General features: G+C 41.9%; 3 protein-coding genes across 6 annotated transcripts in view; 1 reads left to right on the top strand and 2 right to left on the bottom strand.

Annotated features, from left to right (window-relative positions):
• Positions 1-8528, bottom strand: part of LOC117546598 (sodium-driven chloride bicarbonate exchanger-like) — a 36992-nt gene extending 28464 nt beyond the window's left edge. For 3 of the 4 annotated variants that reach the window (XM_034216879.1, XM_034216882.1, XM_034216880.1), the window contains exons 1-2: positions 8232-8528; positions 6813-6842 (exon numbers count right to left, since the gene is read on the bottom strand). In XM_034216879.1, coding sequence (XP_034072770.1) covers positions 6813-6842; positions 8232-8279 — 78 coding nt within the window. In that variant the 5' untranslated portion in view covers positions 8280-8528. The remainder of the gene's footprint in view (positions 1-6812; positions 6843-8231) is intronic. The other variant, XM_034216881.1, reaches the window with a different exon arrangement.
• Positions 8529-9563: 1035 nt separating this feature from the next.
• Positions 9564-18144, top strand: stk24b (serine/threonine kinase 24b (STE20 homolog, yeast)). The gene is made up of 11 exons (XM_034216939.1): positions 9564-10348; positions 13026-13256; positions 13560-13616; positions 14064-14172; positions 14424-14581; positions 14768-14953; positions 15033-15178; positions 15323-15446; positions 15626-15694; positions 15858-15994; positions 16385-18144. Exons 1-11 carry the CDS (start codon positions 10307-10309, stop codon positions 16419-16421), a joined length of 1296 nt encoding a protein of 431 aa, XP_034072830.1. The 5' UTR covers positions 9564-10306; the 3' UTR covers positions 16422-18144.
• A 99-nt stretch (positions 18145-18243) lies between these two features.
• On the bottom strand, positions 18244-25079 carry slc15a1b (solute carrier family 15 member 1b). The gene is made up of 23 exons (XM_034216894.1): positions 24875-25079; positions 24553-24587; positions 24143-24227; positions 23769-23910; positions 23424-23543; positions 23240-23339; positions 22443-22533; positions 22274-22357; positions 21903-21985; positions 21685-21771; positions 21501-21590; positions 21315-21359; positions 21174-21206; positions 20991-21079; positions 20797-20878; positions 20600-20716; positions 20355-20495; positions 20141-20187; positions 19933-20040; positions 19729-19843; positions 19514-19651; positions 19278-19385; positions 18244-18920 (listed from the first exon to the last, which is right to left on the bottom strand). Exons 1-23 carry the CDS (start codon positions 24963-24965, stop codon positions 18702-18704), a joined length of 2250 nt encoding a protein of 749 aa, XP_034072785.1. The 5' UTR covers positions 24966-25079; the 3' UTR covers positions 18244-18701.
• Between the last annotated feature and the right edge of the window lie 1086 nt (positions 25080-26165).

Genomic DNA, 26165 nt, shown 5'->3' with positions numbered 1-26165 from the left:
AATACAAAAAAAGTGACCAATCTGATTAATTCTAGCCTGTTGCTATGCTCTTTTCTGCTTCGTCCGAAACAAAGCTTTACCCTGCCCACTACGACAGATGAGCCAGAATCTCCCGCCTGCAGGTCGCTGCTACTATTTATAGACGGGTTTCTACCTCATGATGCTGACCCCAGACCAGCCCACAGAGAAACATCCCTGCACAACAATCTGGGTTGAGATTAATCTGCCAGCGTTTACACCACGATAAAACCTTGTCTGCGACCATGTGATCAGTGATGGAGGCTCCTGCGTGGTGGAGAGAATTAAATCAGACATTTCTGCGTTGGCTCTCTGGTCGTGGGTGACAGCTTCGGGGGAACGTGAGCACAGAGCACGTGACCAAGACTCCAGGGGAGTCAGGGTGGTAAAGGTGGAGGAGGGATAGACATGTGACCCGCATGATGATTAGACACTAACATAACGTGAACATACATTATTTTTCATAGTAAGCCTTTCCCTTGACTGGTTGTTGATTTCTCTGTATTATTATACATATTCTTTGCACATGTACTGTACACACATGCATAGGCCTGCCAATGCACAATGCGCAGTGGTGTGACGGGACGGAGCAGTGTGGATGGATGAGCTACACAGTGGGGGAGAGGAGCAAAAGGCTTCACAAACCGAGGACCGGAGGATGTTCTAATGTCAAACTGAGTTAACAGCGCATGTCTGTGCTCATGTACTGTATGTGTGCACAGTGCTAGCATTGGTGCAGCGATGGTAAATGGAGCATCATGACCTTGAAAGCCTTGACATTGAGTTTCATCTGATTTTGATTCAATGCACATTGCTCTGTGGATGTATGCAGCAGAGCTTCAGAGTCATATCCTGCACTGGGAAGAATACATACAGGACAGTCGGCGTAGATCTTGGTTTGATTTAGGTTTTTCCTTTGCATGAAACACAGGGTCGAATCTCATAAGTGGATTTTGTAATATTAAGGCCTGCTTTTAAGATAACTTTTGAAATAAGATAAAACAATTCTGCTGTGGTTTTGCTTTAGAAGCTTCACTAAGACCGCAATGACTATTTACACATAGCACCCTGTTGCTTTAAACTTAAACCCTGACAAATTGGATCTAAAGTATTTAAAAACTAGAGCTAAATAAGTCATATTTAAAGATAAAACAATTGTTAATAAATCGTGATTGAGAAGACTTGAGTGCATTTCACTAGAAAAACGAATACATTTGCAAACCAGCTTGCAGAGATTTCCCACAGGTTATTTGTCATAGATCCACGCAGGATGTACCAATTGCACTTAAAAGCACCGTTCTAGAAGACCCTTCATTCAATCTGCACTTAGACAGATAAATCCAATACACGGGAGGTATTTCTTCACCATTCATCCACCACCTCTCAACACCTGATTCACTCCTCAGGCTGCTACACGTGTGCTCCGTGTTCCCACCACTCTTTCTAATGAGTTGCATGCCTCACATTGTTACACAGCGCCTGAGGAGGATCGAGTGATTGACCTGAACAAAGCCTGCGTGTCCTCCAGATCGACAGGCAGCCACCGCCCTGGCTTTAAACACAACTGGTGACCACTGATGAAAATAACCAACTAATGTGGGAAAGCAAAAAATAACACCAGTGTTCCCTGCACATACTGGGTGATAAGCACAACAAGATACTCAATATTTATGTATTGTTCCTGACCTGACATTGAACAAAAGATGAGAAACTTCTGTAATCCCATACCTGATATCTTGTTGTGTAACTTTAACTGATAGAGTCCAAAAATAAACCCAGCCAACAATGAAAGTGACCTGAAATGTGTGCTTGAACTCAACGCCCTAAATACAGCACTCACCTCCCCACATCGCACAATTACATTCCTAAATCTCCTCTGCAATGTGCTCCACTTTCCGTCTGACCTCTGGCTTTCACCTTTTACAGCACTATCCCAAAGTGATAGCGCTGTCATAGTTGGTTCACATGAGCGAGTGTAATTCCGCTTGTCATAGCAGAGTACAGCCCGGAGCTACTGCAGTGACAATCAACAGGGGGCTGACTTTGATAGATGTTGTTGGTATGATTTTAGGAATTGTTGGAGGCTACTTAACGACCATCACGGCATTCGCATGTGTCTTGTGGCTCTAAAGGAAGATTAAAGTCTAGAGGAACAACCCTGACGACATCAAGTTGAGCCTTGAGGGTTAGATCATTTTAAGATAGCCTGCAATAAACAGTTGAGTTTTGAAATATAAAAGAAGGAAGTGAGGGTCTACCCGAGGTCATAGATATTGTTACGTGGCTCACAGTCTTGAGCACACCTTGGGATTGGATATACAGCTATCCAAAGAAAATTCAAAAGATGATTAACTCTGTTAGAAAATATCTGATTCTTTGATTTGAAATAAGTCTGTGCACATAAAACTGTGATGTGAGACTCCGTAAGTGTATTGCAGCACGAAAGATAAACTCACACAGTGTAACATTTTGATAATGTCATCAGCATAAGCTAAAGATTATGGTGTGGGGAAAACTGATTTTAGTAAATTACATGTCCAGGTCCATTTTCATTATGACAGAAATGATATAACTTTTGCCTCGCTGTGTATATTATCTATCGAGTGATCTCCACTTTGTGTCAACATCAGATTTCTCTGAGAGCTTATGTTCCATTTTCTTGGCCAATATAAATCACCTATGTTTTCTCACACGCTCCTCTCCAGGATCTGTGTACATTAACACATCGCTCTCAGGGAAGCAGATATGTGACCTCATTTCTACGTTCTCCTGAGGCTTTCACTACAGCGGGGATGATGAATGCTTACATTACTATACTGTAAAAAATTGGGCCAGAGTTTGGTGTACTCATACATCATATCAGATGTAGCAAACAGTCTCCACAGAGCACACAGAAAATAGCCAAGCAGTTGGCGTTTCATGTGAAATCCATGAGACTGAGTAAATCTATCTACTGTAAATCTGCTTTATTGGACTTGTCCAAAGAGCTAGAGTGATTCTATAGCTTGTAGCTAGCTAAGAGGGAAGATGGATTATCAGCTGCTGTACAAGCCCTGCGATTGGCTGGCAGCTTTTGTTGTCATGGTTTTCCTCCCTACAGATGGCCATGGTTACCCTGGCAATGGCAGCGGGATCAGCATCGGTAGCATCACAGGGAAGAATATGCTAAGCACTCTGAATACATCTACATCATCACTCTTTAACCGTGTCGGACACAGGTAAAGAAAGAAAGAAGGAGGATATGAAGTGTGATTACCACTCTGCAAAAAAGGCAAGGGGGGACTTGGGTTGTAAACTAGCAGGTAATAGAAACTTCCTGAATGTCTTAAAATGACAAAGACCAGAAAAAAACGATGTGATAACATGCCCAAACCAAATCGCATGTATTTGGGTTTTGATTGTCTGTATCTCCCTGAGAGATCACCAGGGTCAGTGCAGTGTGTATAAGCTCCTCGCTTGCCCCACAATGACAGTCCCATCTGTCAGCCAGCCTCCCCGGACCTTTGCACAACTGCTCCTCTCTGCAGCAGAAGGCAAGCCTTTCAACTATACATGTATTAAAATAAGGCAGATCGTAAAACAGTAAGATCACAAGCAAGCTTTTTCTAACATTTTCTGTTTCCAGTTTCTACTGATTCATCTCAAAATCACAACAAAAGTGCAACCGAATCTGACAAGAACGTTGACAAACTCAACCATCAATTAGTGGTGCCAGCCAATTCCAATAGTAGCTACAGCAAAGTCAATGAAATGCTCACAAACTTACAACTGCAATCCTTTGAAATCAAATGAAGCAACCTACCTGATTAATAAATCCTGCACTGTGGTCCACTGAGAGCATGGTGTGACTCCTGTTAGGATGCCCGCTAACTCCCCTTGTGCTTGCGGCAATGGAAAGACAAGAGGCTAAGGCACAGGGCCCGAGCCCCACTGTGGACTCAGAGTGTGTGTTTTTAATGTGTATGAAAGTCAGAGAGAACAGCAGACACAGATAGTCTGTCAGTCGAACCCTCTCCTCTCCTCAGATGCTCTCCTTAGCCTCTCTTCCCATGTTGGAAAACGGCAGCAACCTTCGAAAGCCCCACGAACACAACGTGAAAACAAAAGCAGGGAGCTCAGCACAGCTCTGCCTCTGTCTCTTTCTCTCTAACAGCTTTCATCCAGGGTAGCATCAAATGTTTCTGACAAGCGTCCATCCGCCAATCCCCCCAGAGAGATTAGTGCTCTGACATCACCGATGCTGTTCTGCTCTGCTGAGCCTTCAAGCTCTGTAGCTCTGTTACCTAAGTCTTAGGTCGCAGTGAGTCAAACAGCAGCATCCTGTACGAGGGGCTCCCCACAGCCCAAAGGACACCTCACATCTACATGTGCCATGGTCACTGCACACCTCACGTAGAAAAAGAGGTAAGTAGAGTTGGCGTTGCAGGCTAACTGTATACAGTGTGTGCATCCTAATGTGTGTGTGTGCACAACCTACCTGAGGCAAAGAGGCTGCTCTCTGGCTGCAGTGCATTGTCAGCGAAAATGTGATCAAGGCATGGTGTTCTAGAAACCGATCCGGAGGAACAAGCAACTATTTCTGCTGCACCGCCTGACACCACTGTCAAATCCTGTTACTGCTGTCTCTGTGTCATCGGATATTTCTTTTCAGAAGCAAAGAAGACGCGCGGAAGATGTTCAGAGAAATAACACTATATACACAATGTGATCTGCCTCCCTCCTCATTTTAGCATCTGTCTCTTATGTTCCGCACCCAGCTACTCTCTGCCTCTACCTAGCTCCATGCCTTCCTCGCCCTCCTCCCCGCTGACTCTGCTATAATTAACCGTGGAAAGGAGCACAGCCGGTCAAGGCTCCTATCTGCGGTGGGGACTGGAGGCTTCCTCCCTGCCAGTTTTGCACAGTTAGATCACTAATCCAAGAACACCAAGCTCAAAAGAGCAGAACGGGCAAATCCAGCACATTTCCTCCATCTGTTCTAAAGGATCTTCTCCAACCCGGCCAATCAACCAGCCCCTAACTGGACCTCCTGGCAGAGACACTGAGGTTACATCAGGGCTGTAATTAGGACCACAACACTCAAGTCTAAACCCAATCCAGAACCAGGACCACTCAGGTCAAGAAGCAGGGCTCCAGATCCTATGAATGCTTTAGGTGCAACCAATTAAAAAAGTTGTTGACACGATTTCGAACAAGGTTGCAATCACCAAGCTTCAGTTCCGCTATAAGTCCAACCAGGTACAACATCGTAAAGAATTGTATTGTGAGTTTACAACATTAGTTAGAAGTACACTTCAGCCTCTTTTGGCCAAAACAACTATTACAACAACAAGCATGATCCTGATAGAAAACAATATAGTTTAGACTTGGATTAATAAAATAATTGGTTTCTGTAATACTTCCCTCACAGAAATATGGATTTGTCAATAAGCAGCTTTGTGTCCTTCAAAACATTATTGTTCTTAATAGAGTTTAAATGTACTAAACATTGCAAATTCCACCACTATAAACACATTATGAAGCTAGGAGATTAATCAAATAAAAGCTTGAAAAGTCTGTTCCTTTGATATCAAAGAATAGAGTTTGTGTTCAGATGTATTCAAGCGTGATATTTTGAAATCCTGTTATCAAGTAGATTCGTAGTGATTCAACAACATGTGGCAAATATAAATGCATAGTCGCAAAAATGTAGCAAATTAAAAGTACTAGAAAGGAAAGATAAAGTGGTAACTGGAGGATCCACAGTCTATCCACAGGCAGATACTTTGTGCCCACTCTTGTCCTCAGTTTGGCTCACAGCCCTCAGTTGCATAAACAATATTCAGTCAGAACAAATGACATGCATGGATCAAGCTCTTCACCTTGACTGGCTCAATTATCTGCTTACACTCATTTCCTGTGAGCTCTTAAAAGGAATTGCGCTCTGTTGTTGTTTATTTACCCAGCGTGTCCTCAGCCTTGCGTGGCTGCCAGATGCATAGTGACATGTGTGACAATTGTGATCTAAAAATACACAACATCTGCTAAACAAGAAGGCTAATGACAAATATAAAGCAGACACAGCTGTGCAATATTACTGTAGATTATAGATGATAGGAAACATGGATTAACAGCAAAGTGTGATCATATTACAGCCAGTAAGTAAACATACTCCATTACAAGGTTCATTCCTGCATTCAAATTCCTACCCAATTTAATATTAAAACTACTCATTATGCTTATATCTTATTAATGCTTGGGACTGAGCTAGGTTTACCTGCCTTATACAGGCTTTGGTTAGGTAGTGTAAGTCAGTTACTTTAAAGAAGACATATCATGCTTATTTTCAAGTATATATTGGGTTTTCAATAGAATGTGTTTACATGCTTGCCTGTGTTCACCCTCTGCCCGAAAGGCTCTGTTTCAGCGCCTGACTCTTTAACCCCCGATCTGGAACAGCCAGGTCCGCTCTGATTGGTCATTGTGTCCATGTCCTTCCCATCCATCATCCTATATATTATAGTTGTGAAATCTCAACTTGTAATTGTGTCACCTTGTAAGTCTGTTATCCTGGCTCTATTTCCCCACTGGACTTTTAAAAACTCTTTTCAGGCTTGCTCATTCTTTGGGACCTGACTTGCTTTTATTCTTGCCTTGCCCTTTATATGTCCCAATTATTTTGTTAATCTATTGATTTTCTGAGTGTATCACAACCTAGTCTTTAACAAGTATTGAATTGAGTTATCACTCTTATTACTGAGCAAATCAATGTCATGTTTGTCATTCCATATGAAGAGAATGAGAGATGTACTCACCACATCTGTACTTCCTTGGGAACTTGGTTCCTGCAAGTCAAAGGACATGGAGATATAAGTCCAAATGACAAAACAAGGGCATGTAAATAAATTACTGCCATGCAAGACCCTCATGTAGTAAATCAAATATGTCATGAGCAGTGAAGCATTCACAACAGTCTTTCCTGCTGTGAATCAACTCTCATGGTTGACCTTGGGAACCTGTTAGAATGCCAATATCATAGTTTTTCTAACCGTGTCCCTCAACTTAAAACCTCACATATCCATACACATCCCAGTGAAACCATGACAACGCATCCGCTTGCTGCGTAGGCACAGGGACAGGGAAAGCAGCAATGAGTTACAACTACAGTGAGGCAATCACACTGCATCAAGACTGCAGGGGAAACAGAAGAGCCCCCCCATCAAACACATCAGCCCCCGTCAGTCCTCATATCACGGTTACAAATAGAACCAACAGGCAGAGTATTGATTTGCCCCTAGAGCAAACGCTGCTTAAAACATTGTGATCAAAAAGAGATATATTTCATCTCTCTTTGGTATTTTCCTCCACCACAGCACAGCCTCACCTGAATGCTAATGAGGTGAGGCTGACCGCGGATGTAGGCTCTGCCTTCCAGTGGCTCTATATGTGAGGCATGCTGGAACTGCATGCACACATTCAACCTCTTTGTTCCCTGCTTTACTCCACCAACATGTGGGGGGTGCTTGAGTAGCAACTAGGTGGATGGATGGTTATGGTTACAGGAGAAATAAGGAATACATGTGAAATAACTACTTTTATGAATTTGAGTTTTGCTCTCATAATGCCTGCAAATAGGTTACGAATACATCGTAGTAATCCAGTGAAGCCCTAAAATGAAATATGGAACATTTTACATGCAACTGATGAGGAAAAGATCTCCCTTTTTTTCATCCAACACTCCTCTCTTAGTGTAACATCAAAGACCTGCAGAACATAAAGCAACAGCTTGATAGCAGGTTCTTTAACAGAATAGAAACTGGGTCCATTTCATGGTATATTTATATATTAAAGGAGCCTTTCCATGCAGGCATTAGGGTACACATGCATAACTGTAGCTGCTTTATAGTATCAACCTGTAATGCCTTTTCTTTGAAGGTCTAGGGGTTTGTAGTGATATATTTGCCCAATATGAATTGTACACGGTGAAAATATCAATTCTGTCTATTTGTCAAATGTGTAATGCGCAGCATCCATATTTGTCACGATATCCAGGCGACACCACTCAAAATACGGGTCATTTTTTAGCACAGAAGTATTGAATATGAATCATAAATTAAAAGGTAGCATGATCCTAACAGTGTCTGATTTATTCTAAAGAGAAAGAACACAGCAGTCCATTCAGCTTTGTTGTATATTCAAATATGTAAATGAACATAAACAATAACGTGTCTTACCGTGGGTAAGAGCGGCTCCATTTGAGCTCCTTGGTCCGTGATGTCCATATTTTCCTCTCCTTTGCTTCACAAGAGGCAGGTCGTGATGCTCAGTCGAAACGCTGCTTGAATTCGTCTTTTGGTGTTTCCCCCCCTCACATTCACCGGCCGGGTTTTCTCAAATGGAGGTAGCAGCATTCCCGTCCTGCCCTACATAATTTACGCATGAAGGAGGGAGGCAGTGCTTCCTATTACACGCGTTCAAGCCAGGACGCGGAGATGAGGCGCACAAGTGAGAAGCTGTGCGAATACCTTTATTCAGGGATCATCTGTGAGGACTATTCCTCCTTAAATGTGGGGATATATCCACACAAACATGCATATGTTGATATCTAGTCTTCACATTCCAAATATCTTGTAACAGAGTCAAGACGGGCACCTATCACTCAATCTCATCATAATCTAAACATTTCTATGGGATATATTTGATCATGAATATTTCGAAGGCAATAACAATCATGATGCAATGCCTTCTTCATGTAGGCTTTGTTACCCATGTGGATTTTGTCTCAGCCTGCGCAACACAGGCCCTTTGTTAGAACAGCACGAGGCATAATTATGATCTGAACCCGCTTCTGATAGGCTATATATACATATTATATGATAGTGTATCATATATCATTCAAACAACAGAAGCACCGGCAGCAGTAATGCATTAGCCATCGCGTTATTATGTGTAGCTGCAGCACACAATGATGCACGGGCAGCAGCATTAACATCACATAAGAGTTGCTGCTGCAGGGAGCTTTATACAGTAGCGCTCCCCGGTGGTGGAACACACGAAGCGTCAATAACAATCAATAAGCACTGCTGCATTGCTAATTGCATTGGTTGATTTACTCACAATGCAATTGTATCATGTCAATTTTGTTTGACAGTGCTATCACATCAATTTCAGTATTACAAAATACTGTGATGTAAGATGTTTTTGTAATAAAGTTACATTTTCAAGGCAGGAAAAGTGGATTTTGGCAGTGATTCAAAAAGATGTGGCACATGTCCCTGACAGGCTTTCAAGGGGTCCGTTAGAAATATGTTTTTAACAAGTAGTTCTTAATTCATATTAAGCATTCCTTATTAATTAGCCTAATATGATTGGCTTAGGACCTCAGGACCAAATGATGAGTAACCAACTGGAGTTTTCTCAGGGGGGATGCTGAGGTACACTGCCATGACAAAGCGTGTTATTAATGGGTCTCTTTAAATAACTGACACGAAACTTTTTGGGTCCATCCATCTGGCATCAGCACCAGGGAGAGAGGCGTCAGGATATTGTCGATCCGGATCCGGATCCGCCCAGCCAGGCGTCACAGCACCGACAAGATGGCCGAGAGTACGGGACGAAAGTGAGGGAGGAAACAAAAACACAGGCAGCTACCCTTGCCGCAGATGCCAGACCTGTAGATCTACAAGTTAGTGCAGAGATTAAAGCAGGCACATCGCTTCATTCAAGCCTCCGTCCTGTGGGTGTCAGCTGCGGTATGCGGACACATCGCGCTCAGAGCCTGCTCGCGGACGGAACGTTTGTCAGTTTGTCTGCGTTCGCTAGCTAGCTAGCGGGCTAACCATGTTAGCTAGCTGACAACACCGTTAGCGAGAGAAAACGCTTTTAGAAAGTGTCAGTTACCTTATTTGGAAATATATAGTAGTTTCTACTTGTTCGTTTCCGAAAAATTCAAATTTATTATAGTGGCATTACCTTCCCTGGGTGGGAAACTAAATGAACGCATACCCAGCAGGTTAGCAAACTAACATTGCGGATTTCTGGATTGCAGCTTCAGCTTTAGCATTAGCAAACGTCTGTTAGCTTGCTCAGCTGTTTTGGATGATTTGGGTTATTACGACACAGGAAAGGTACCCCAGCGTGTGTGGAGGGACATTTTTCTTTATATATTTAAGTACCTGAGCTGCTCTCAGTCGGCCTGTTTGACAAGGTGTCCTGGAGGAGTGCTAACGTGAACGGTACCAGAGCCAGGACTGTAAACACAAGTGAGCCGAGGAGGAGCTCTCTGCCCTGCGGACGAGGCAGCATCACCATGGCCCACTCTCCAGTCCAGGGGAACCTGCCGGGGATGCAGGTAAGATGTTTGAGTTAACTCCGCATTAAGAAGTTAAGGTCACTGGCAGAACAAAATGTACACCGACTCCCTGCTGTGTGTTTGAGCAATGCACACCCATTAAACTGTGCGACTGTGCCCATCTCAGGTACACCTCGTAAATGTCACTCTCGAGGTCGGAACGTTTCGAGATAATGTTGCAATTTTGAATAAAACAGTCAACTTCCGCACATACTTTTCAATTATTGTTTTTTTCTTCTTTAGAGTAGATGTTTTGGTTACCATGACATTTTTCAGGACATATCAACCCTATCAAACAGTGACACACTGCTTATATACGCGTAATGATTACATGCTAGTCCACAGCTGTGATGGAGGCGTGTCAGTGATCACACAAAACAACCACCCACTGAAAGCTCCTTGAACTAAACATATGTGCATAGGTTGATACCTTTATATATACAGTCTATGGTTGATACACATTTACAGTCCTCTTTTAAAGCTAATGTTATTAAAATATTACATTTATCTTTAAACAAGGCCTTTCCCTCACATATGATTTAAAAATGTAAAAACAAAACATATATACACCAGAACATATTTTCTAGGTAGAAAAATCGTGCATTTATATATACATTTATAGTATTTAATTAAACAAGTAAAGATAAAAGTAGACCCAAGTCAATTATGATGCACCAAGCTTTTATTTATTAATGATGCAATAGGAATGGAATAGAGGAAATTCATGACAGCCTTGTAATTAATGCTAAAATGTATAAAATAACAACCTAAACATAGGTCCATCATATAAACTAAAATGTGTCTTGGACGTTTGCTTTGCAGAACGATTATTTACATCTCTGCAATGTCGTCATTGTTATTGTCTATTTTTTTTTGCCTCAGAACGATACGCATTAAACGCTTAATTCCCATATTTCAGCCTTGACTTGAAAACGACAGATCCCCCTGGGTCTTTGTACAAAGAAACTATTATGCACACATGAGCCCTGTTCTTGCCTCTGCTGCTATCTTTAGGATGTTGCCTATAGGGGATAATTGTGTTGGGTAGATAACTAGAGGAGATAACTGTTCCTAATGTGCCTCATGCACCAGATTATATTCCCTGTGCAGGCGTGTTAGCAGATTTCTCTGCTTTTGGAAGGAAATGCATGCCGACTCAGAATCTGGGGGAGGATGCATCCGAGGCAGACACACTGCTGGGTTTTTGGCACTAATGAAGAGTCTGTTTAGAACATTGCTTTTCGGCCAGTCAGGGGAAGATTGTTATGGATTGTTTTTAAGATGCAGAAAAAGGCAATCAGTATATTATCAGGGTTTGAATCCATGAGCGTCAGTTGTACATCTGGCAGTAAAAATCAGATTGTGACTTAAAGCTCTCATTCCATTTAAAAGCCATTTTATAGGGCTGCAAAATTAATCAGAATTGTATACTTATCACAATATGGACTTGCAATACTCGATGGCAGGAAGCACACCTTTTTAAGTTTATATATATGTGTTAAACAATACATTTTGAATGAAGTATTGTGGACCTGCAGAGCTATCCCAGCCTACAAATCACATTCTACAGACTTAAACTATATAAGATTGGTACACATTGTCTTAAAAATTCAGACATATATCATATATAATAGGTGAGAAGAATGATGCAAAAATGACAAATTCCTGATCTATCGTAGTTGCAATATTGTGCAGCCCTATCCTGTTCCCTAACAAGCATGTTATTGTTTTAATAAAATATGATTCATCATCTTTACCACACTTTCCATTAGCAGAATCACTGTTTAGTTTATTGAATACATCTCTTTCATAACGCCAGCATGATCTTCATTAGTGACATAAGGATTCCTCTTGTGGAAGGCAGCTGTTTCATTTTTAGCTATCTCAAAAGAGCACATTGACCCTTTCTCCGCTCAGAAGAGGCCGTACAAAAGGAAGTTGTTTTTGTCAGCGCCTGCTCCTGCGCTTCCCAAATAACTGCCTCTGGAGAGTTAAGTAATCTGAGTTCACTTCCTGCTGTGTTCAAGTAGGCTTTTTTTTTTAGTCCACGCTCCCCAGGAAAGTTGGAATTGTCATTGAACACATTTTTAGCTTTTACCCTGACTAATAAACACTTCAAAGGTCCATCTAAGCCTTTTTTGGGTCTGGCCACTCTAATACACTTATAATTCATATAACAGGATTTGATTTGTGTCCGTATGACCTCAAGAGGAGTTATAATTATGTCTCAATGTGCCTACAGTCATTTTGGCTGTAACAGTAATATGATGTCACCATCTTCAGCAGTCTTATGAGCAAAATAAGGCCACATGCTTACATTTTCAAAACGAATGTATTATATCAGAACCTATATAATCATGTTTAGTTAAATAAACCAGTACATTAGTATACTCTCCGTGTTATTCAGATGTTAGTTTGTTAATGATCGGAGAAATAAACCTTAACCAGGTCAATATGTATAAAGGTTATGGTATCTAATTGGTACACTTTTCCTTTTATTCTCCTGTATTTCTTCCTGTGTACACAAACATAAGGTGTTACAATGAGTGAATTAATGTATCCTTGTAAGACTGGCACCCTGCTCCTGTTTCCTTTATTAGTATTGCTTCCTTTAAACCGTCCTTTTCAAACATTCCTTTCTTTTTTATCTTTATCCGCCTTTCCTTTCCTCAACCAGAATTCCAAAGCTGACCCGGAGGAGCTGTTCACGAAGCTGGAGCGCATTGGCAAGGGTTCCTTTGGCGAGGTGTTCAAAGGCATCGACAATCGCACGCAGAAAGTGGTGGCCATCAAGAACATTGACCTGGAGGAGGCGGAGGACGAGATCGAAGACATCCAGCAGGAGATCACGGTGCTGAGTCAGTGCGACAGCCCCTTCGTCACCAAGTACTACGGCTCATACCTGAAGGTGATGCTTGTTACAGTATGCGTTACGATTTCTGCATCCGTTTCCAAGTCAAACCTCCAAGTGAGCAGATGCCATGAGACACATTTCTCTCCCTCTGCCCACTTTTTCCCTGACTCATCCTAAATTAAAAAAGGATTAGCCTCGTACGACTTCAAACACCCACCCGCTCTTATAACTGTTTTAATGACTTGTTTAGAAATGCACCTGGCTCTTAACACTTCACAATAAGTAACCGCCTTCATAAGCTGTGAATATGTCTCCACAAATGGCAGCTCACTCTTTTTATTTCTGTCTCCTCTCCAGGACACAAAGTTATGGATCATTATGGAGTATTTAGGCGGTGGCTCGGCGTTAGATTTGGTAAGTGTTTCCTGTTTCCATGTGATTGATCAGCCAGTCATCTAACTTGATTATTTAATGATTCTCTTTACTCATTATTAACACTTGGCGTTGTCTATGTGATGTAGCACTTCTGCTCGGTTTCTCTGAAGCTTGAAAGGCCTATTACATTCATAAAAGTAATCATTTCCTCTGACGTTAGCAGAAGCACAAAATGCGGTGCCTTTACTATAAAACATTGTGCAAAATGCTTTTCCTCTTTCCTGAATTATTGTGTGATTTGTTTATTTTTGGGGGGGGATGTCAGATGCTGAACGTTTAACATAAAATATGACTGCAGACATCCGAAAACCTATATAAAGTTCTTGAAATGTGAATTAAAAAAGGAGAGCAACTGCCAGCATGTAGGGTTAACACTCATCCACCCTGAGGCTCACCTAATGGTGTCTGTGCGTGTCTCCTCTAAAGATGGAGCCCGGAGCTCTGGACGAGACGCAGATCGCCACCATCCTCAGAGAGATCCTCAAGGGCCTGGAGTACCTTCACTCCGAGAAGAAGATCCACAGGGATATCAAAGGTAAAGTGCTGCTATTTCAGCCCACTAAACGAGCACACACAGATATCACGTAGCACGTTAATGGTATTGACGTCCCTTTCATTATACAGTTTGTTTTTCCCCGGGGAGTTGAGAGAAACTCTGCAGCGGCGGGCTAAAAGGCTTTTGACATTAGTTCCCTCTTCAGTAAATAAATGGTGTTGACAGGAGATGTGTTTCCTCTGAATTGCATCACCAATCTTCCCTCTTCTCCCCCCCCCACACACAAACAGCCGCGAACGTGCTGCTGTCCGAGCAGGGGGAGGTGAAGCTGGCAGATTTCGGAGTGGCGGGGCAGCTCACCGACACGCAGATCAAGCGCAACACCTTCGTGGGCACGCCCTTCTGGATGGCCCCCGAGGTCATCAAACAGTCGGCCTACGACTCCAAGGTAAGGTCAAAAGCGATGAGTCATGTTGACACCCCGTCCACAAACGGTCCCTTCTGACAATGGGCTGTACCAAATGTTTTTAATTCAAGCTTCTTGTTTCTGTCGTCAAAATAATTAAAAAGCAATATAGACCATATAATAATGTATTTTATATACGTTTTAAACGTGTCTCTCCATGCATTGCAGGCTGACATCTGGTCTCTGGGCATCACAGCCATCGAGCTAGCCAAAGGTGAGCCCCCCCACTCAGAGCTGCACCCCATGAAGGTTCTATTCCTCATCCCAAAGAACAACCCCCCCACGCTGGAGGGCAACTACAGCAAACCGCTCAAGGAGTTTGTGGAGGCCTGTCTGAACAAAGAGCCCAGTTTTGTGAGTTCTGTTCTGTTCTTTCTGTTTTTTGTCTTCGTAGAGGTTGCACCATCTCACCCGCTTCTCTCTTTTTCCTCAGAGGCCGACTGCCAAAGAGCTGCTGAAGCATAAGCTGATCGTCCGCCACGCCAAGAAGACGTCCTACCTGACGGAGCTGGTGGACAAGTACAAGAGGTGGAAGGCAGAGCAGTTAAGAACCACAGAGTCCAGTTCTGATTCTGACTCGTAAGTCTGACACCAAATCTAAAAAGTGAACCATCCTCCCTGCTGCTCTCCTCCCACGTTTGTTATAATGGGCTGTAAACACTTTACATGCATGACTTCATCCCTCATCTCCATTTAAATCCTCTTTAATACCTGTCCAATCAGGGAGCAGGATGGCCAGGCGTCGGGCGGGAACGACTTCGGCAGCGACGATTGGATCTTCACCATCCGAGAGAAGGACCCCAAGAAGCTGCAGAATGGGGAGGGGCAGTCGGGGGCGACAGAACAGGTGAGACGCCTCTAAAAATAGCACCATAACCAATCAGATTATCTTAACACCACAGCAACACTTTCACAAGAACCAATGATAGCATGGTGTGATGTTATTTAGCTGATTAAAACCCCCTAAGGTGAAATTGCACTACTTTAATTTCCTCCCCCCACGTTCTCGCCTCTCTCTTTTCACAGTCAAACGACATTCCAAAGAGGCCTTATTCACAGAGCCTGGCCACAGTCATCTCTCCTGCATTAGCCGAGGTAAGGAGGATAACCAATAGACAAATTAGCCTCCGTCACACTCCTGACTAAATGTAACAATTGTGTGCCATCACTTCTTGTGCGTGAACGTGGCTCCGATCAGAATTATACAGATTGTTCCCTGCTCTTATCAATCTAACCCCACCTCTGCCTCCTCCCCCAGCTGAAGGCGAGGCAGGAGCAGGTGAACGGGAACCCCATGGTGCTGGACGAACTGAGGGAGGCCATCATGCAGGCGGAGGAGTCCTTCCCCGGCATCGCTGATTCTCTGGTGGATCACATGGTCCACAGGCTCCAGAGGTAATATTCAGCTCCCTGTTTTGCAGAAAGCAGAATCCTACAGAGCCCCTAAGGGTAGATGGGACGGAAATATGTTCTTACTGCCTAATCCTGACTTTAGTGGTGCGTTGGCTGAATTTGATTTGCTAGAGCCGCTTACTGAAGGTCGGTCTTTAGAGCTGTCATGGGAGGACGAAGAGTTCCTTTGAAAAATGCAAATGTTTTTGGGTGGAATCTAAAAGTTTTTTGCAAATGTTTCTTGGTATATATATTTTGCATCCATCTGTTTCCCACCCATAACCCCTTCAAGGGCTCATTGGAATCCTGATCATGTAATCCAGATTATTTTTTAGTTTTCAATGTAGATGAATAGATAAATAATCAACCGTTCTTGTTTTCTTTTCCTTGCAGTTTCTCAACAAGCAGGACATCCTCGTCCTCCCCTTAGTAACTGGCTGTCTGCCCTAACCCTGCTCTCCCAGGCCCCCACCCCCCCCACCAACTCCACAGCCGGGTCAGAAGGTTAAAAGTCAGAGGTCAGGTCATTCAATATCAGCTGACTACATTTGACCTCTGTGAGCGGGGGCCTGTAAACATTACTGAACTCCAAAGCGGAGGAGAACTCTGGAGAGACACTTACGGGAGGAGAAGCTCAGGGGGGCAGCAGAACCCGTGGAATCAGCTGTGATGGGACAAAGACAGAGTAACCACCAGAAACACAGCCAACCGGGACTCTGTATATGGGAGACTTCTGAGTCTACACGGAATTTGCTTCGACGAGGAGCCGAAAATCTCCCCAAAAATCCAAGACAAGACTTCAATCCCCCTTCTAATGCAGGCGTCATATCCCCAGAACCTCTGAAAGCATGCTTGATGAACCTGCAGGGATACTATAAGTGTGCAAGCTGCGTGTGTGCGTGCCTAAATGCATACGTGTGAGCGTGTTTGTGTATGTAAGACTCCCTGTTATAAGGCAAATTGCAGCATTCTTAATGAAACCTCAGGTAAAGTGCTTTAAGTGGACTTTTGGAGGAAAGGGGGGGTAGGGGGGAGTCGCCATGCTGTACATGCGGGAAATGAATCACTGTGTGCAAAATGGTCACGCGCATTTTGTAGATACTGATTATGTTTTAAAAAAAGTAGATATTTAAAGATTTCAATCGTTACTCCAACAGAAGGAACAGAAAATGCCTTGCCTTTTTGAGATGCACACGTCTACGTTCCGGCATTTCATCACAGATTTTCCGTTCAGTATTAATCAGCGTTCTCTTTCTAAGAGGTCCAATCTTACATTTCAATCACCTGCTGAATCATCAAACTAACTACGATACTAAGCTTTTTTTTGTTTAGAGGCAGAAGCTTTTTCTTTGTAATTATGTTTAGGTCTAAGTCGGTTTGGATTGTTTAAGACAAGAATGGAGTCAGATCTCTGTCAAAAGTATTAAGGGGACTCGAGGGGAACCATCATTGGCAGTTGAATGCTGATCAACTGAAGTATTATTGGTCCTTGTCATTTTCTTAAAGTGGAAGACGACCATCGCAGGCACATCATGACATCCGCTCATTGCCAAACTAAAGCGTAAAACAGCCAAAAGCGCCATCCTTATTTCGTTTTTTTATTTCTGTTCTCACTTCCACACCATGCTAGAAGTGCCATGTCCTTTGTAGTATGATTTGCACCTTTGTTTTATTTTTGTCAGATCAGTTTTTGCACTTTGAAAGTGTGTCGAGTATTTAAAGAAGCCTGCAAAGAGGAGGAAAAAATAAAGAAGTTGCTAATAGCCATGTTTTACTATATATGTTTACTTAAGAGTTCCAGAAGTTACTACTGTGCTAATGCAGCAATAATGTTGAGGAGTTGCATCAAGGCGCACTTGTCAACACAGGGATTGAAAGAAATTATCTGATATTTTTATAACTGCAGATTCAAGTATGGAAATATGGAATGCTTTACGGATATGGGCAAAAAAATATCTATACCTTACAGAAAAACATATGCTACGGAAATAACTACAACATGTGTACATTTGGTCTCCTTTATCATAACTGACAGTTTATAGTACTGTGTATAATCTTTGCTTGTGTCATTTGAGAATTCCCAAGTTAAATGTGAGCTCCTTGTAAGCTTTCAAAGTGACATGAGAAATAAAGATCTAATGCTAACTGAAAAAGTCTAATTTTCTTAAAATGTTTGCATAAAAAAAATATTTAACACACATTGCTATTATCTTTATTGAAGATCTTGGTGAAACCTGAATGAGATCCAATTTGGAATATAACTGTTTGATTTAACCTTTAGCATATTAGAACATCATAGATATATAAAACAGTGACGATATATTATAAAACACAATGTGTTTGGAAATAAATACGAATGTTGGAATGGTTTATTTGTTTGTCCTACATTAAAAAAAAGCCTATGAACAATAATTACATAAAAATGTTGCTACATAGTGCAAAATAAATCATTGTAAAAACTCATTTACAACAACGAAGAAGCCAAAATTACCAACCAATAAGAATAAAGGGGTTTTAATTGAATGAGGAACCTAAAGAACATTTTGAGCCAAAATAAAATGAGATTTATCTTTGCCAATAACCTTCACTAACACGGTGTACCAAGAGCTTAATATCGAAGCTCTTTGTCTGTGTTCTTCGTTCACCTTATCTATTCATTCTTACCACTACATGTCCATGCAACAGAACCAAGCAGCAGAGAAGCATGGCTTTATATCTTGGTCTGGAGGGTCTCCTCATCCTTCTCAGAGCAGGAGTGAGAGCTCTTCCTGCTCATCTCCACACTCTTCCTCTTCTTCTCCTCAGGCTCCTTATGGGCAAACTCCGCTTCTATCTTGGCCGGGTCAATGTAGGTGTAGAAATAGGCCATGAAGGCAAAGATGAAGCACACTAACACCAGCAGGGAAGCGAAGAGGATGTACTCGGCCCACTAGTGACAGAAACACAGTTCATTTGGAGATCAACTTAGGATATAATGCCTTTTTAATAGACGTCCTTTAGCAGATGCAACATTAAAGTGATGAACACACGAATAAATTCATACTTTAATTAAATAACTATTTCTGAAATGGTTGTCTCGCAAAATTAGTACTTTTACTTGCAATACTTAAGTACATTATTATGCTTTTACTTGTTTACTTTTACTCTTGCATTAGTGAATGTAGGTCTTCTCTTCTACCTTTACTTGTCTGTGTCAAGATGTTCTCTCAAAACCATCTACAGCCAGTTTGAAACGGTCACTGAGGACAGAGTGTGTCTCCTAATAGTTTATATAAAATCCACCCACCTGATCTTCGAGCGTTGCAGCCTCTGCGATAATGAGCACAACGATGTTACCTACGGCAACAGTCAGCAGCCAACCAGCCTGCAGCACAGACTTCATGTTGCTGGGTGCCTGCAGAGCAAAGGGAGATTAAAAAAATAACTATTTATTATAGCAAGGACGTCAAGACTAATTTAGGTAATTTTTCATCCAATTCTGGTTTTAATATTTGTCAGATATGTGAGGAAAGCCCCCTCTACCTGTGAGTAGGAGAACTCCAGGCCGGTGACGGAGAACACCACCTCTCCTACAGTCATGAGGAAGTACTGAGGGATCTGCCAGGCCATGTGGATGATGTTAGGCTTGATGTCCACCACTGGAATGAGGATCTGTTCACACTGCGAGGCACCAAGATGTGTTAAATAGATCAAAAACGTTACATTCAAGCTTTTTTTACGACTAAAAATGTATTTACCGTAGATTCAAAGTTGAAAGTTGGAGGGATCACTATGGTGTAGGAGCTGCCGAAGCCCAGCTCCTGTTTGTAGTCACACACTGATCCCAATGCATTCTTGATCTGGTACTGTGCACTGACATAACAAGAGAAACAGCAGTCAGTGGTGCAAAGACGTTTCTCTTGTGCGAGGGTGTGTGACGTTTATAATGAAGTCAGGCTTACACTCCCTGTGGTATCAAAACATATTTTGACATGTTGTTGGTGGGGATGTTCCCAAAGCTCTGGTCACCCCATGTCATATTCAAAGCTATGTTGAATCCATTGAAGAATCTGGGGAAGGAGAATTCAGAATACAATTAGTGAGACAGTCTTAGAGTCTTCTACAGTAAACTGATTCATCCTACTAGTACTTTAATAGTTTAAAAGCTACCTGATAGCATTAGCGCCCTGCTCCGGCTTTGAGGTGGTGTCTGAGAACTGGAAAAAGAAAGATACAATTTTTTAGGTAATATTTGACATAATGGATAACACACATTGATTTACAGTCTATCAAATGCTATCAGAACACATCCATAGCTATAGCAGTCCAAATGCATTTCATTTCAGCTGGACTTTAACCGCTTTAATCTGGCAGCGGTGCTTACTGTTATAAGCTTGGGTAGAGTCCCTTCCTGGACGATGACCGAGGTGCTGCGATTGCCCTCCTCGATAGCTATTGGGTAGCTGGCATTTGGCCCAAGAAGTAGTGTAAATGGTGATCCAAAGGTCAAGTAATCCTCATTGGCCTGTAGGAAAAAGATAAGTCAATATCACTATGTCCTCTTGCCTTCGTTGTGTGGTGACTTATTTGCTTTCAGTCCATTTAGATCCGGAGTGTGAGGTGGAATACCGTGAAAGGCTTCAAAGTAAAATGGTTGTTTCCAGCTTTGACGTCCAGCGGTGTGCTCATCATGTTGATGTACTTCACTTGGCTTTCAGTGCTTGAAGGGAATATAGGCATGGTTTGCTAGAAGAGAAATGGAAATGTGTGTGAATCGAGCGATGTAACGTAATTCATGTTTGAATTGTCTTGTGCGTTACACTCACATCAATCTGTAACTGAACCAGGGCAGCAGCAACGAACGCAAGAGCAGCAAATAACATCCCAACAGTCATCCTCTTCAACGGGCTGCAGACACACACACGTTTGAGTTGATGTCTATATTTATTTATAACATGTAAGCTAGAGTTTAAAAGTAGTGTTTCCCTCACACAGGAACACAACAGAGAAATAAACTCACGAGAAGTTTAGTTTGCACTTGGCAATCAGTGGGTAGATGGCACTGTCCATGATTGGAACCATGATCAGGATCAAGATAGGGTTGACAGTCTGGGGGGAGGAAGGCAAATCGATCTTTTAACCTCTCCTATACTGTAGGTCAACATCATCAACATGTAAAGTGTAGTCAGCACCAGTGTCTTACCTGCATCTGATCGGGCTGGATTGTGAGGAATCCCTGTTTAAGGAAAAATACGGAAACAGACATAAACTCAGTTAGAAAAAACATTGTCTGTGGTTTGGCTCAAAAGGTTTGACATGGAACATTTTTACAAATAAAACGTACAAAGTTTCCGTCCATGATGGTGGCCTGGAGGGTCCATCTGGAGCCCTGTGGAGGAGACACAGCTCTTATTTACGTTTGCGCTGTTAAGGGATTACTTGGGTTAAAAACACATTTTAAAGGTGGTACTTTGCTGGAAAAAGTTTGAGAAACACAACATACAGTACTGGTCAGGAATACAATTGTTACCTGCTGGTCAAAGAGAGCCCAGAACATGGGAAGAGGGATGTAGAGGAACAGCACCTTCAGCACCATCTTCACCTGGGCAATCAGGAGTTTCTGCAGCCGAACACAGAGAAGGATTATCATTTTTAAGTTGTATTGATTTGACTGTTTGTTTTAATGTGTACGTATGCATGCATACTGCACTTACGTCGTATTTCTCATCAGACCAGTCCATCCAGTGTTCTCTCTTGGGGTATTGAGAAGAACGATGCCTAAAGCGGTTCTTGATAGCAAACTACGGAGAGCAGTGAAGGACAATTCAGTGGGATTCTTACTCTCAATGGGAGACCATTTTGTTACAGAAAGTTTTAAGTTCTATTTAAAACCGTATATTTCTAAGATGAAAACTTTGTGGAAGCCACTTACCCCGATGCATGTGCAGACCTTCACCATGATGTTGCCTTGAGGAGGGGTCTTAATGTACATGCCACTTCCAAGAATGAACACAACTGCAGACACACCAAATATACATGTTAACCTCTAAAAACAACAACAAAAATGATCAAAAGCAAAGGACATGACTCTAAGAATGTCATTACCTGACCTTATCTTATATGCACAACAAGTATTCATGATACCACTAAAACACACTTTATAGAGGGTAATAAAGGGCTTATGAAATGGATCAAACTAGTTTATTAAAGATTAATTAATAATTCATGAATGGTTACTAATAAAAGTACAATTGATCTGCTTGGTACAGTCAATAAAGACATAAAAACATATATATATTTTACCCAGAGCTACCACCATGAGAGCAGCAGGGACTCCAAAGGCCAGAGGGTAGCACGACTGCTTGGTGTTAATACCACACTCCTGAGCTGGAAACACACACACACATTTATTTTACTATGAAGCATATGACTCATTGGTGTGTTTTATGCTTTGTAATCACCACTAATGTACCTCTGAGGATGGGGGTGATGACAGTAGACAGCAGACTGCCAGCGTTGATGGACAGGTAGAAGATGGAGAAGAACGTGCTCCTCTGCTTCTCCTGTTGGCAAGACAAAATCAATAATTATTTTTACAAAATAATATTGGATACGTTTTATATAATGCCCCATTTCACTGGAGTCATTGATATGACCCTGGCCTTGAACAGTGTGATAAAGTCACTGAGACAGATGTGCCTGTACCTATTATTAGTTAATAAACAACTAGCTAGATACTAGAAGTGCTGACGAGGTGCCACTGATAGCTGAGTGAGTTGGCTCTTTAATTGCACGTGTGTGTGTGTGTGTGTGTGTGTGTGTGTGTGTGTGTGTGTGTGTGTGTGTGTGTGTGTGGGTGTGTGTGTGTGTGTGTGTGTGTGTGTGTGTGTGTTCAGAGAGAGAGATAATACTTGGGTCCTGCATGTGGTGTGTGCATGCATGAAAGTACATAATTGGATATTGTAGCATAAAATAATTTGTCTCTGGGCAGACGTCCTGCTGTGTGTTCTGTGTTACATTACAAATTATTTTGTTCAGTTTCACTCTCCTAAATTCCCTATATTAGGAAGTTTGGGTTAGAATGTCTTAACAATATTTCTAAATTATCTTCTAATATGTAAACCTTGTTAACACATACAAACATTTAAATAATATTGATTGCATCTTGAATGGACTTCAAATTGTAGCGGTGTCTCTGGTATTTGATCTCCCCTGCCATTGGTATAAAGTATGTGCGAGAATGACTTGTGTGCTTGAGCAACATCTAACCTGATGGTCTAGAAACTGGTCTCCACCGAAGGCAGCCACGCAGGGTTTGATGCCTCCCGTCCCCAGGGCGATGAGTATCAGACCCACCATGGAAAGAGCTCTGAGGACACACACACACACATCAGCACACATCTGTACCTGGGGATCTATTCTTCTCTCACACACTTCTCTGAGTTCCACTCACACGTGTAAGGTCATGTTGTCGGGGGTTCCATCCTTGTTTGCATCTGTGAGGTCATGGATAGCACTTATTGCCATGACAACCTGTCCCAGCGTGTATACGATGGACAGGTAAATAATCGTCCTGTGCAGAGGGAGGGGGGAGAAGGAGCAAAGATTGAAACAGGTGCACAAGTTCAGATAGAGATAAGATAGACGAGGGTCAAAAATCCAAGGATGAACTTTAACAGCTGAGTCTGTGAGATGTACTTTACCGAACACACTGTGTACTCCAAATGAGACTGAAGCTCATTTGTCTCTGAATGCTTACAGTATTTAAGATGCATTTTTTATTTGGATGCATACTCACTTGAACTTGCCGAGCCATGAATCAGCCACGATGGCTCCCAGGATGGGTGTCAGGTAGCACAGAGCCACAAAGGTGTGGTAGATGGTGGTGGCAAAGTCATCATCCCACTTCAGGAAGTACTTGAAGTACAGCACAAGCACAGCTGCAGACGAGGAGGGGAACAAATGGGGAACAAAGGGAAATGAGGTTGATAGGGATGGAAAAGAAGGTGAAAAACTGGTCAGGAATTGAACTTAAGTTTTAATAAGTGAAACAGTGTAAAAAGCGAAGCAAGTAAAAGTCCTGCAGTCAAAAATTCTAATCACGTAAAGAAAAATAAGTATTTCAAACAAAATGTAGTTTAGTTTTGAGTGCATTTGATGTAATCCACTCACCTCGCATGCCATAGTAGGAGAAACGCTCGCAGAATTCATTGACCACAATGAAGAAGATGCTTATTGGGTAACCACAAATAACAGCCTGTTGGAGGGGAAGGAAACACTTAAGGATAGTGACTAAAAAGTTGTTTGTCTGCAGGTTCTGTACAGTAGGTTTATCACTTATATTCTCATTACTTGCGTTGCATTTAACAAGACCTGAGCCGAGGTCTTTTTTAATCAACCATTTTAAAAACTGGAATCAGATTTGTTGTATTACTTAATTGTGATTGATTGATTATGATGACAAAATAAAATTAGTACATGTTTTTTCCTCTTAATAATTAAGTCCTGTTGGGTATGAGAGCAGGAAACAATTAATATGTGGATTTTCATTAAATATTACGGACAATAACATTTGGACTTACAGTTTTCTGCTTGGGCTTCTTCGTCTCGTCGTTATCTGAAGAAATCACAGAAGTCACATTGAGTTAACCTTTTCCTTGAAGTGAAATATGCAGATTCATATTCTTAATTGTGTCCAACAAACTAAAAATATCTCTGGTTTGTTGTAGATTTTTATCAAATTGTTGACTTAAGCTAGTATGCATGTAGCAAATCCAAGAATAACAAGTGCCAGGCATGATATAAACAGATAATAATCCTCTAAAGAAATGCAGGAAAAATAATCTCAAAATGTGGAAGTGTTTCTTTCTTGCATCCCAGTCAGCCATCCAGACTGGGACTCACCTTCCATGGCTGCTGTGTGCGTTGACTCCGGGTCCCTTCTCCGACTGAATGCTTCAGCAAAAATACAGAGAGACTTGTGACCCCGGTCCATATCCACGATACACAGCTTCTAATGTCACCGCCCATCAAGCCTCCTGCAACGCCCACTGATGCTGGACTGTGGATCAAACACATGGCATCTAGCACCTACCAACGTCCATCATTCCCAACTACCAGCATTTTCTCTTCATCATAATCACACCTATGTTTGTGGGTGTGTCAGTCAATTATTATTTTATGTCTCAGGGACCTCGTCTTGCTTTGAGATAAATGAGGATTTGCCAGTTCAGCTAATAAAAGGAAGCAATAGTCATAATGTATTTCTTATTGCTTTCAAAACTGAAAATGTGATGATAATCTTTGTGACTGGGATGTAATGGTAATAATGATTGCTATCTCCTGGTGTGAAAATCAAGCCAATGTGGAAGACATTAAGCCTGCATTCCTCCTAATGGCCAGAAGGGAGGCAACTCCACAAAATAGTCGGAATGTATAGAAGTCCATTTTTTCTATATAGCATGATGTTCACTTTGTCAATTATGATCCAATTTTGAGTAAAATAAATGTAGGATGGGATATGCTTCAGGGCGTGGCTACCTTGTGATTGACAGGTTGCGACAGTGGAGTTCAGTTGGTTGTACTCTACGAGGCAGATGTTTTTCTTTTTGGAGCTTCTTTAGCATTTTCTCTTCCCACTTGTCCAAACATATGACGCCAAAAATGCGACATGGGTGGAGTCACAGTGCCTTCGCCCTCTTTAAATATACAGACCATGGTTATGCAAGGCACAAGCAGTAACTGCACAAACAAACTACATTTATAACAAAGTTTACAATGTGAAAATCTTACATTATTGTCTATTTCATAAATTGCAGACACAAACACATAATAAAACACTAGCGGGACTCACGGCAGACACATGATGTTTTGCAGCCTCTGGAACAATGACACGGTGGGGGTGTTTGTGACAGTGGAGAGTAGTGGATTTCACAGGAGTCAGCATCCATATCTCACTCCTGTTGCTCTTCAATGAATGCACACAGCTCAGTTGGATCACTAAATACAGCTCCATAACTCTACATATGCCGACTCAACAACACACATTTGTATTAGTATGAAATTAGTAACAATAATTCAGATGATAGCTTTAGGATTTTAGCCTTTGCAGACCATTTTCATGCACAGGAACCTATATAGTAACACATTACAGGAAAGGGAAAACCCCAAAAGTACAATTGGGCCCTTTTAATCT

The sequence above is a fragment of the Gymnodraco acuticeps genome, unplaced genomic scaffold (assembly GCF_902827175.1).
Source record: "Gymnodraco acuticeps unplaced genomic scaffold, fGymAcu1.1, whole genome shotgun sequence".
Lineage (NCBI taxonomy): Eukaryota > Metazoa > Chordata > Actinopteri > Perciformes > Bathydraconidae > Gymnodraco > Gymnodraco acuticeps.
This window is presented reverse-complemented; position numbering and strand designations above follow the sequence as displayed.

Coding starts and splice junctions, on each gene's coding strand:
- stk24b (XM_034216939.1), top strand. CDS start 10,307: ATGGCCCACTCTCCAGTCCAGGGGAACCTGCCGGGGATGCAG. Junction 15,179..15,322: donor TCCAGTTCTGATTCTGACTC/GTAAGTCTGACA, acceptor CTGTCCAATCAG/GGAGCAGGATGGCCAGGCGT. Junction 15,995..16,384: donor ATGGTCCACAGGCTCCAGAG/GTAATATTCAGC, acceptor TTTTCCTTGCAG/TTTCTCAACAAGCAGGACAT.
- slc15a1b (XM_034216894.1), bottom strand. CDS start 24,965: ATGGACCGGGGTCACAAGTCTCTCTGTATTTTTGCTGAAGCATTCAGT. Junction 21,360..21,500: donor GGGCTCTCTTTGACCAGCAG/GTAACAATTGTA, acceptor TCTCCTCCACAG/GGCTCCAGATGGACCCTCCA. Junction 20,717..20,796: donor TGGTTCAGTTACAGATTGAT/GTGAGTGTAACG, acceptor TTTCTCTTCTAG/CAAACCATGCCTATATTCCC.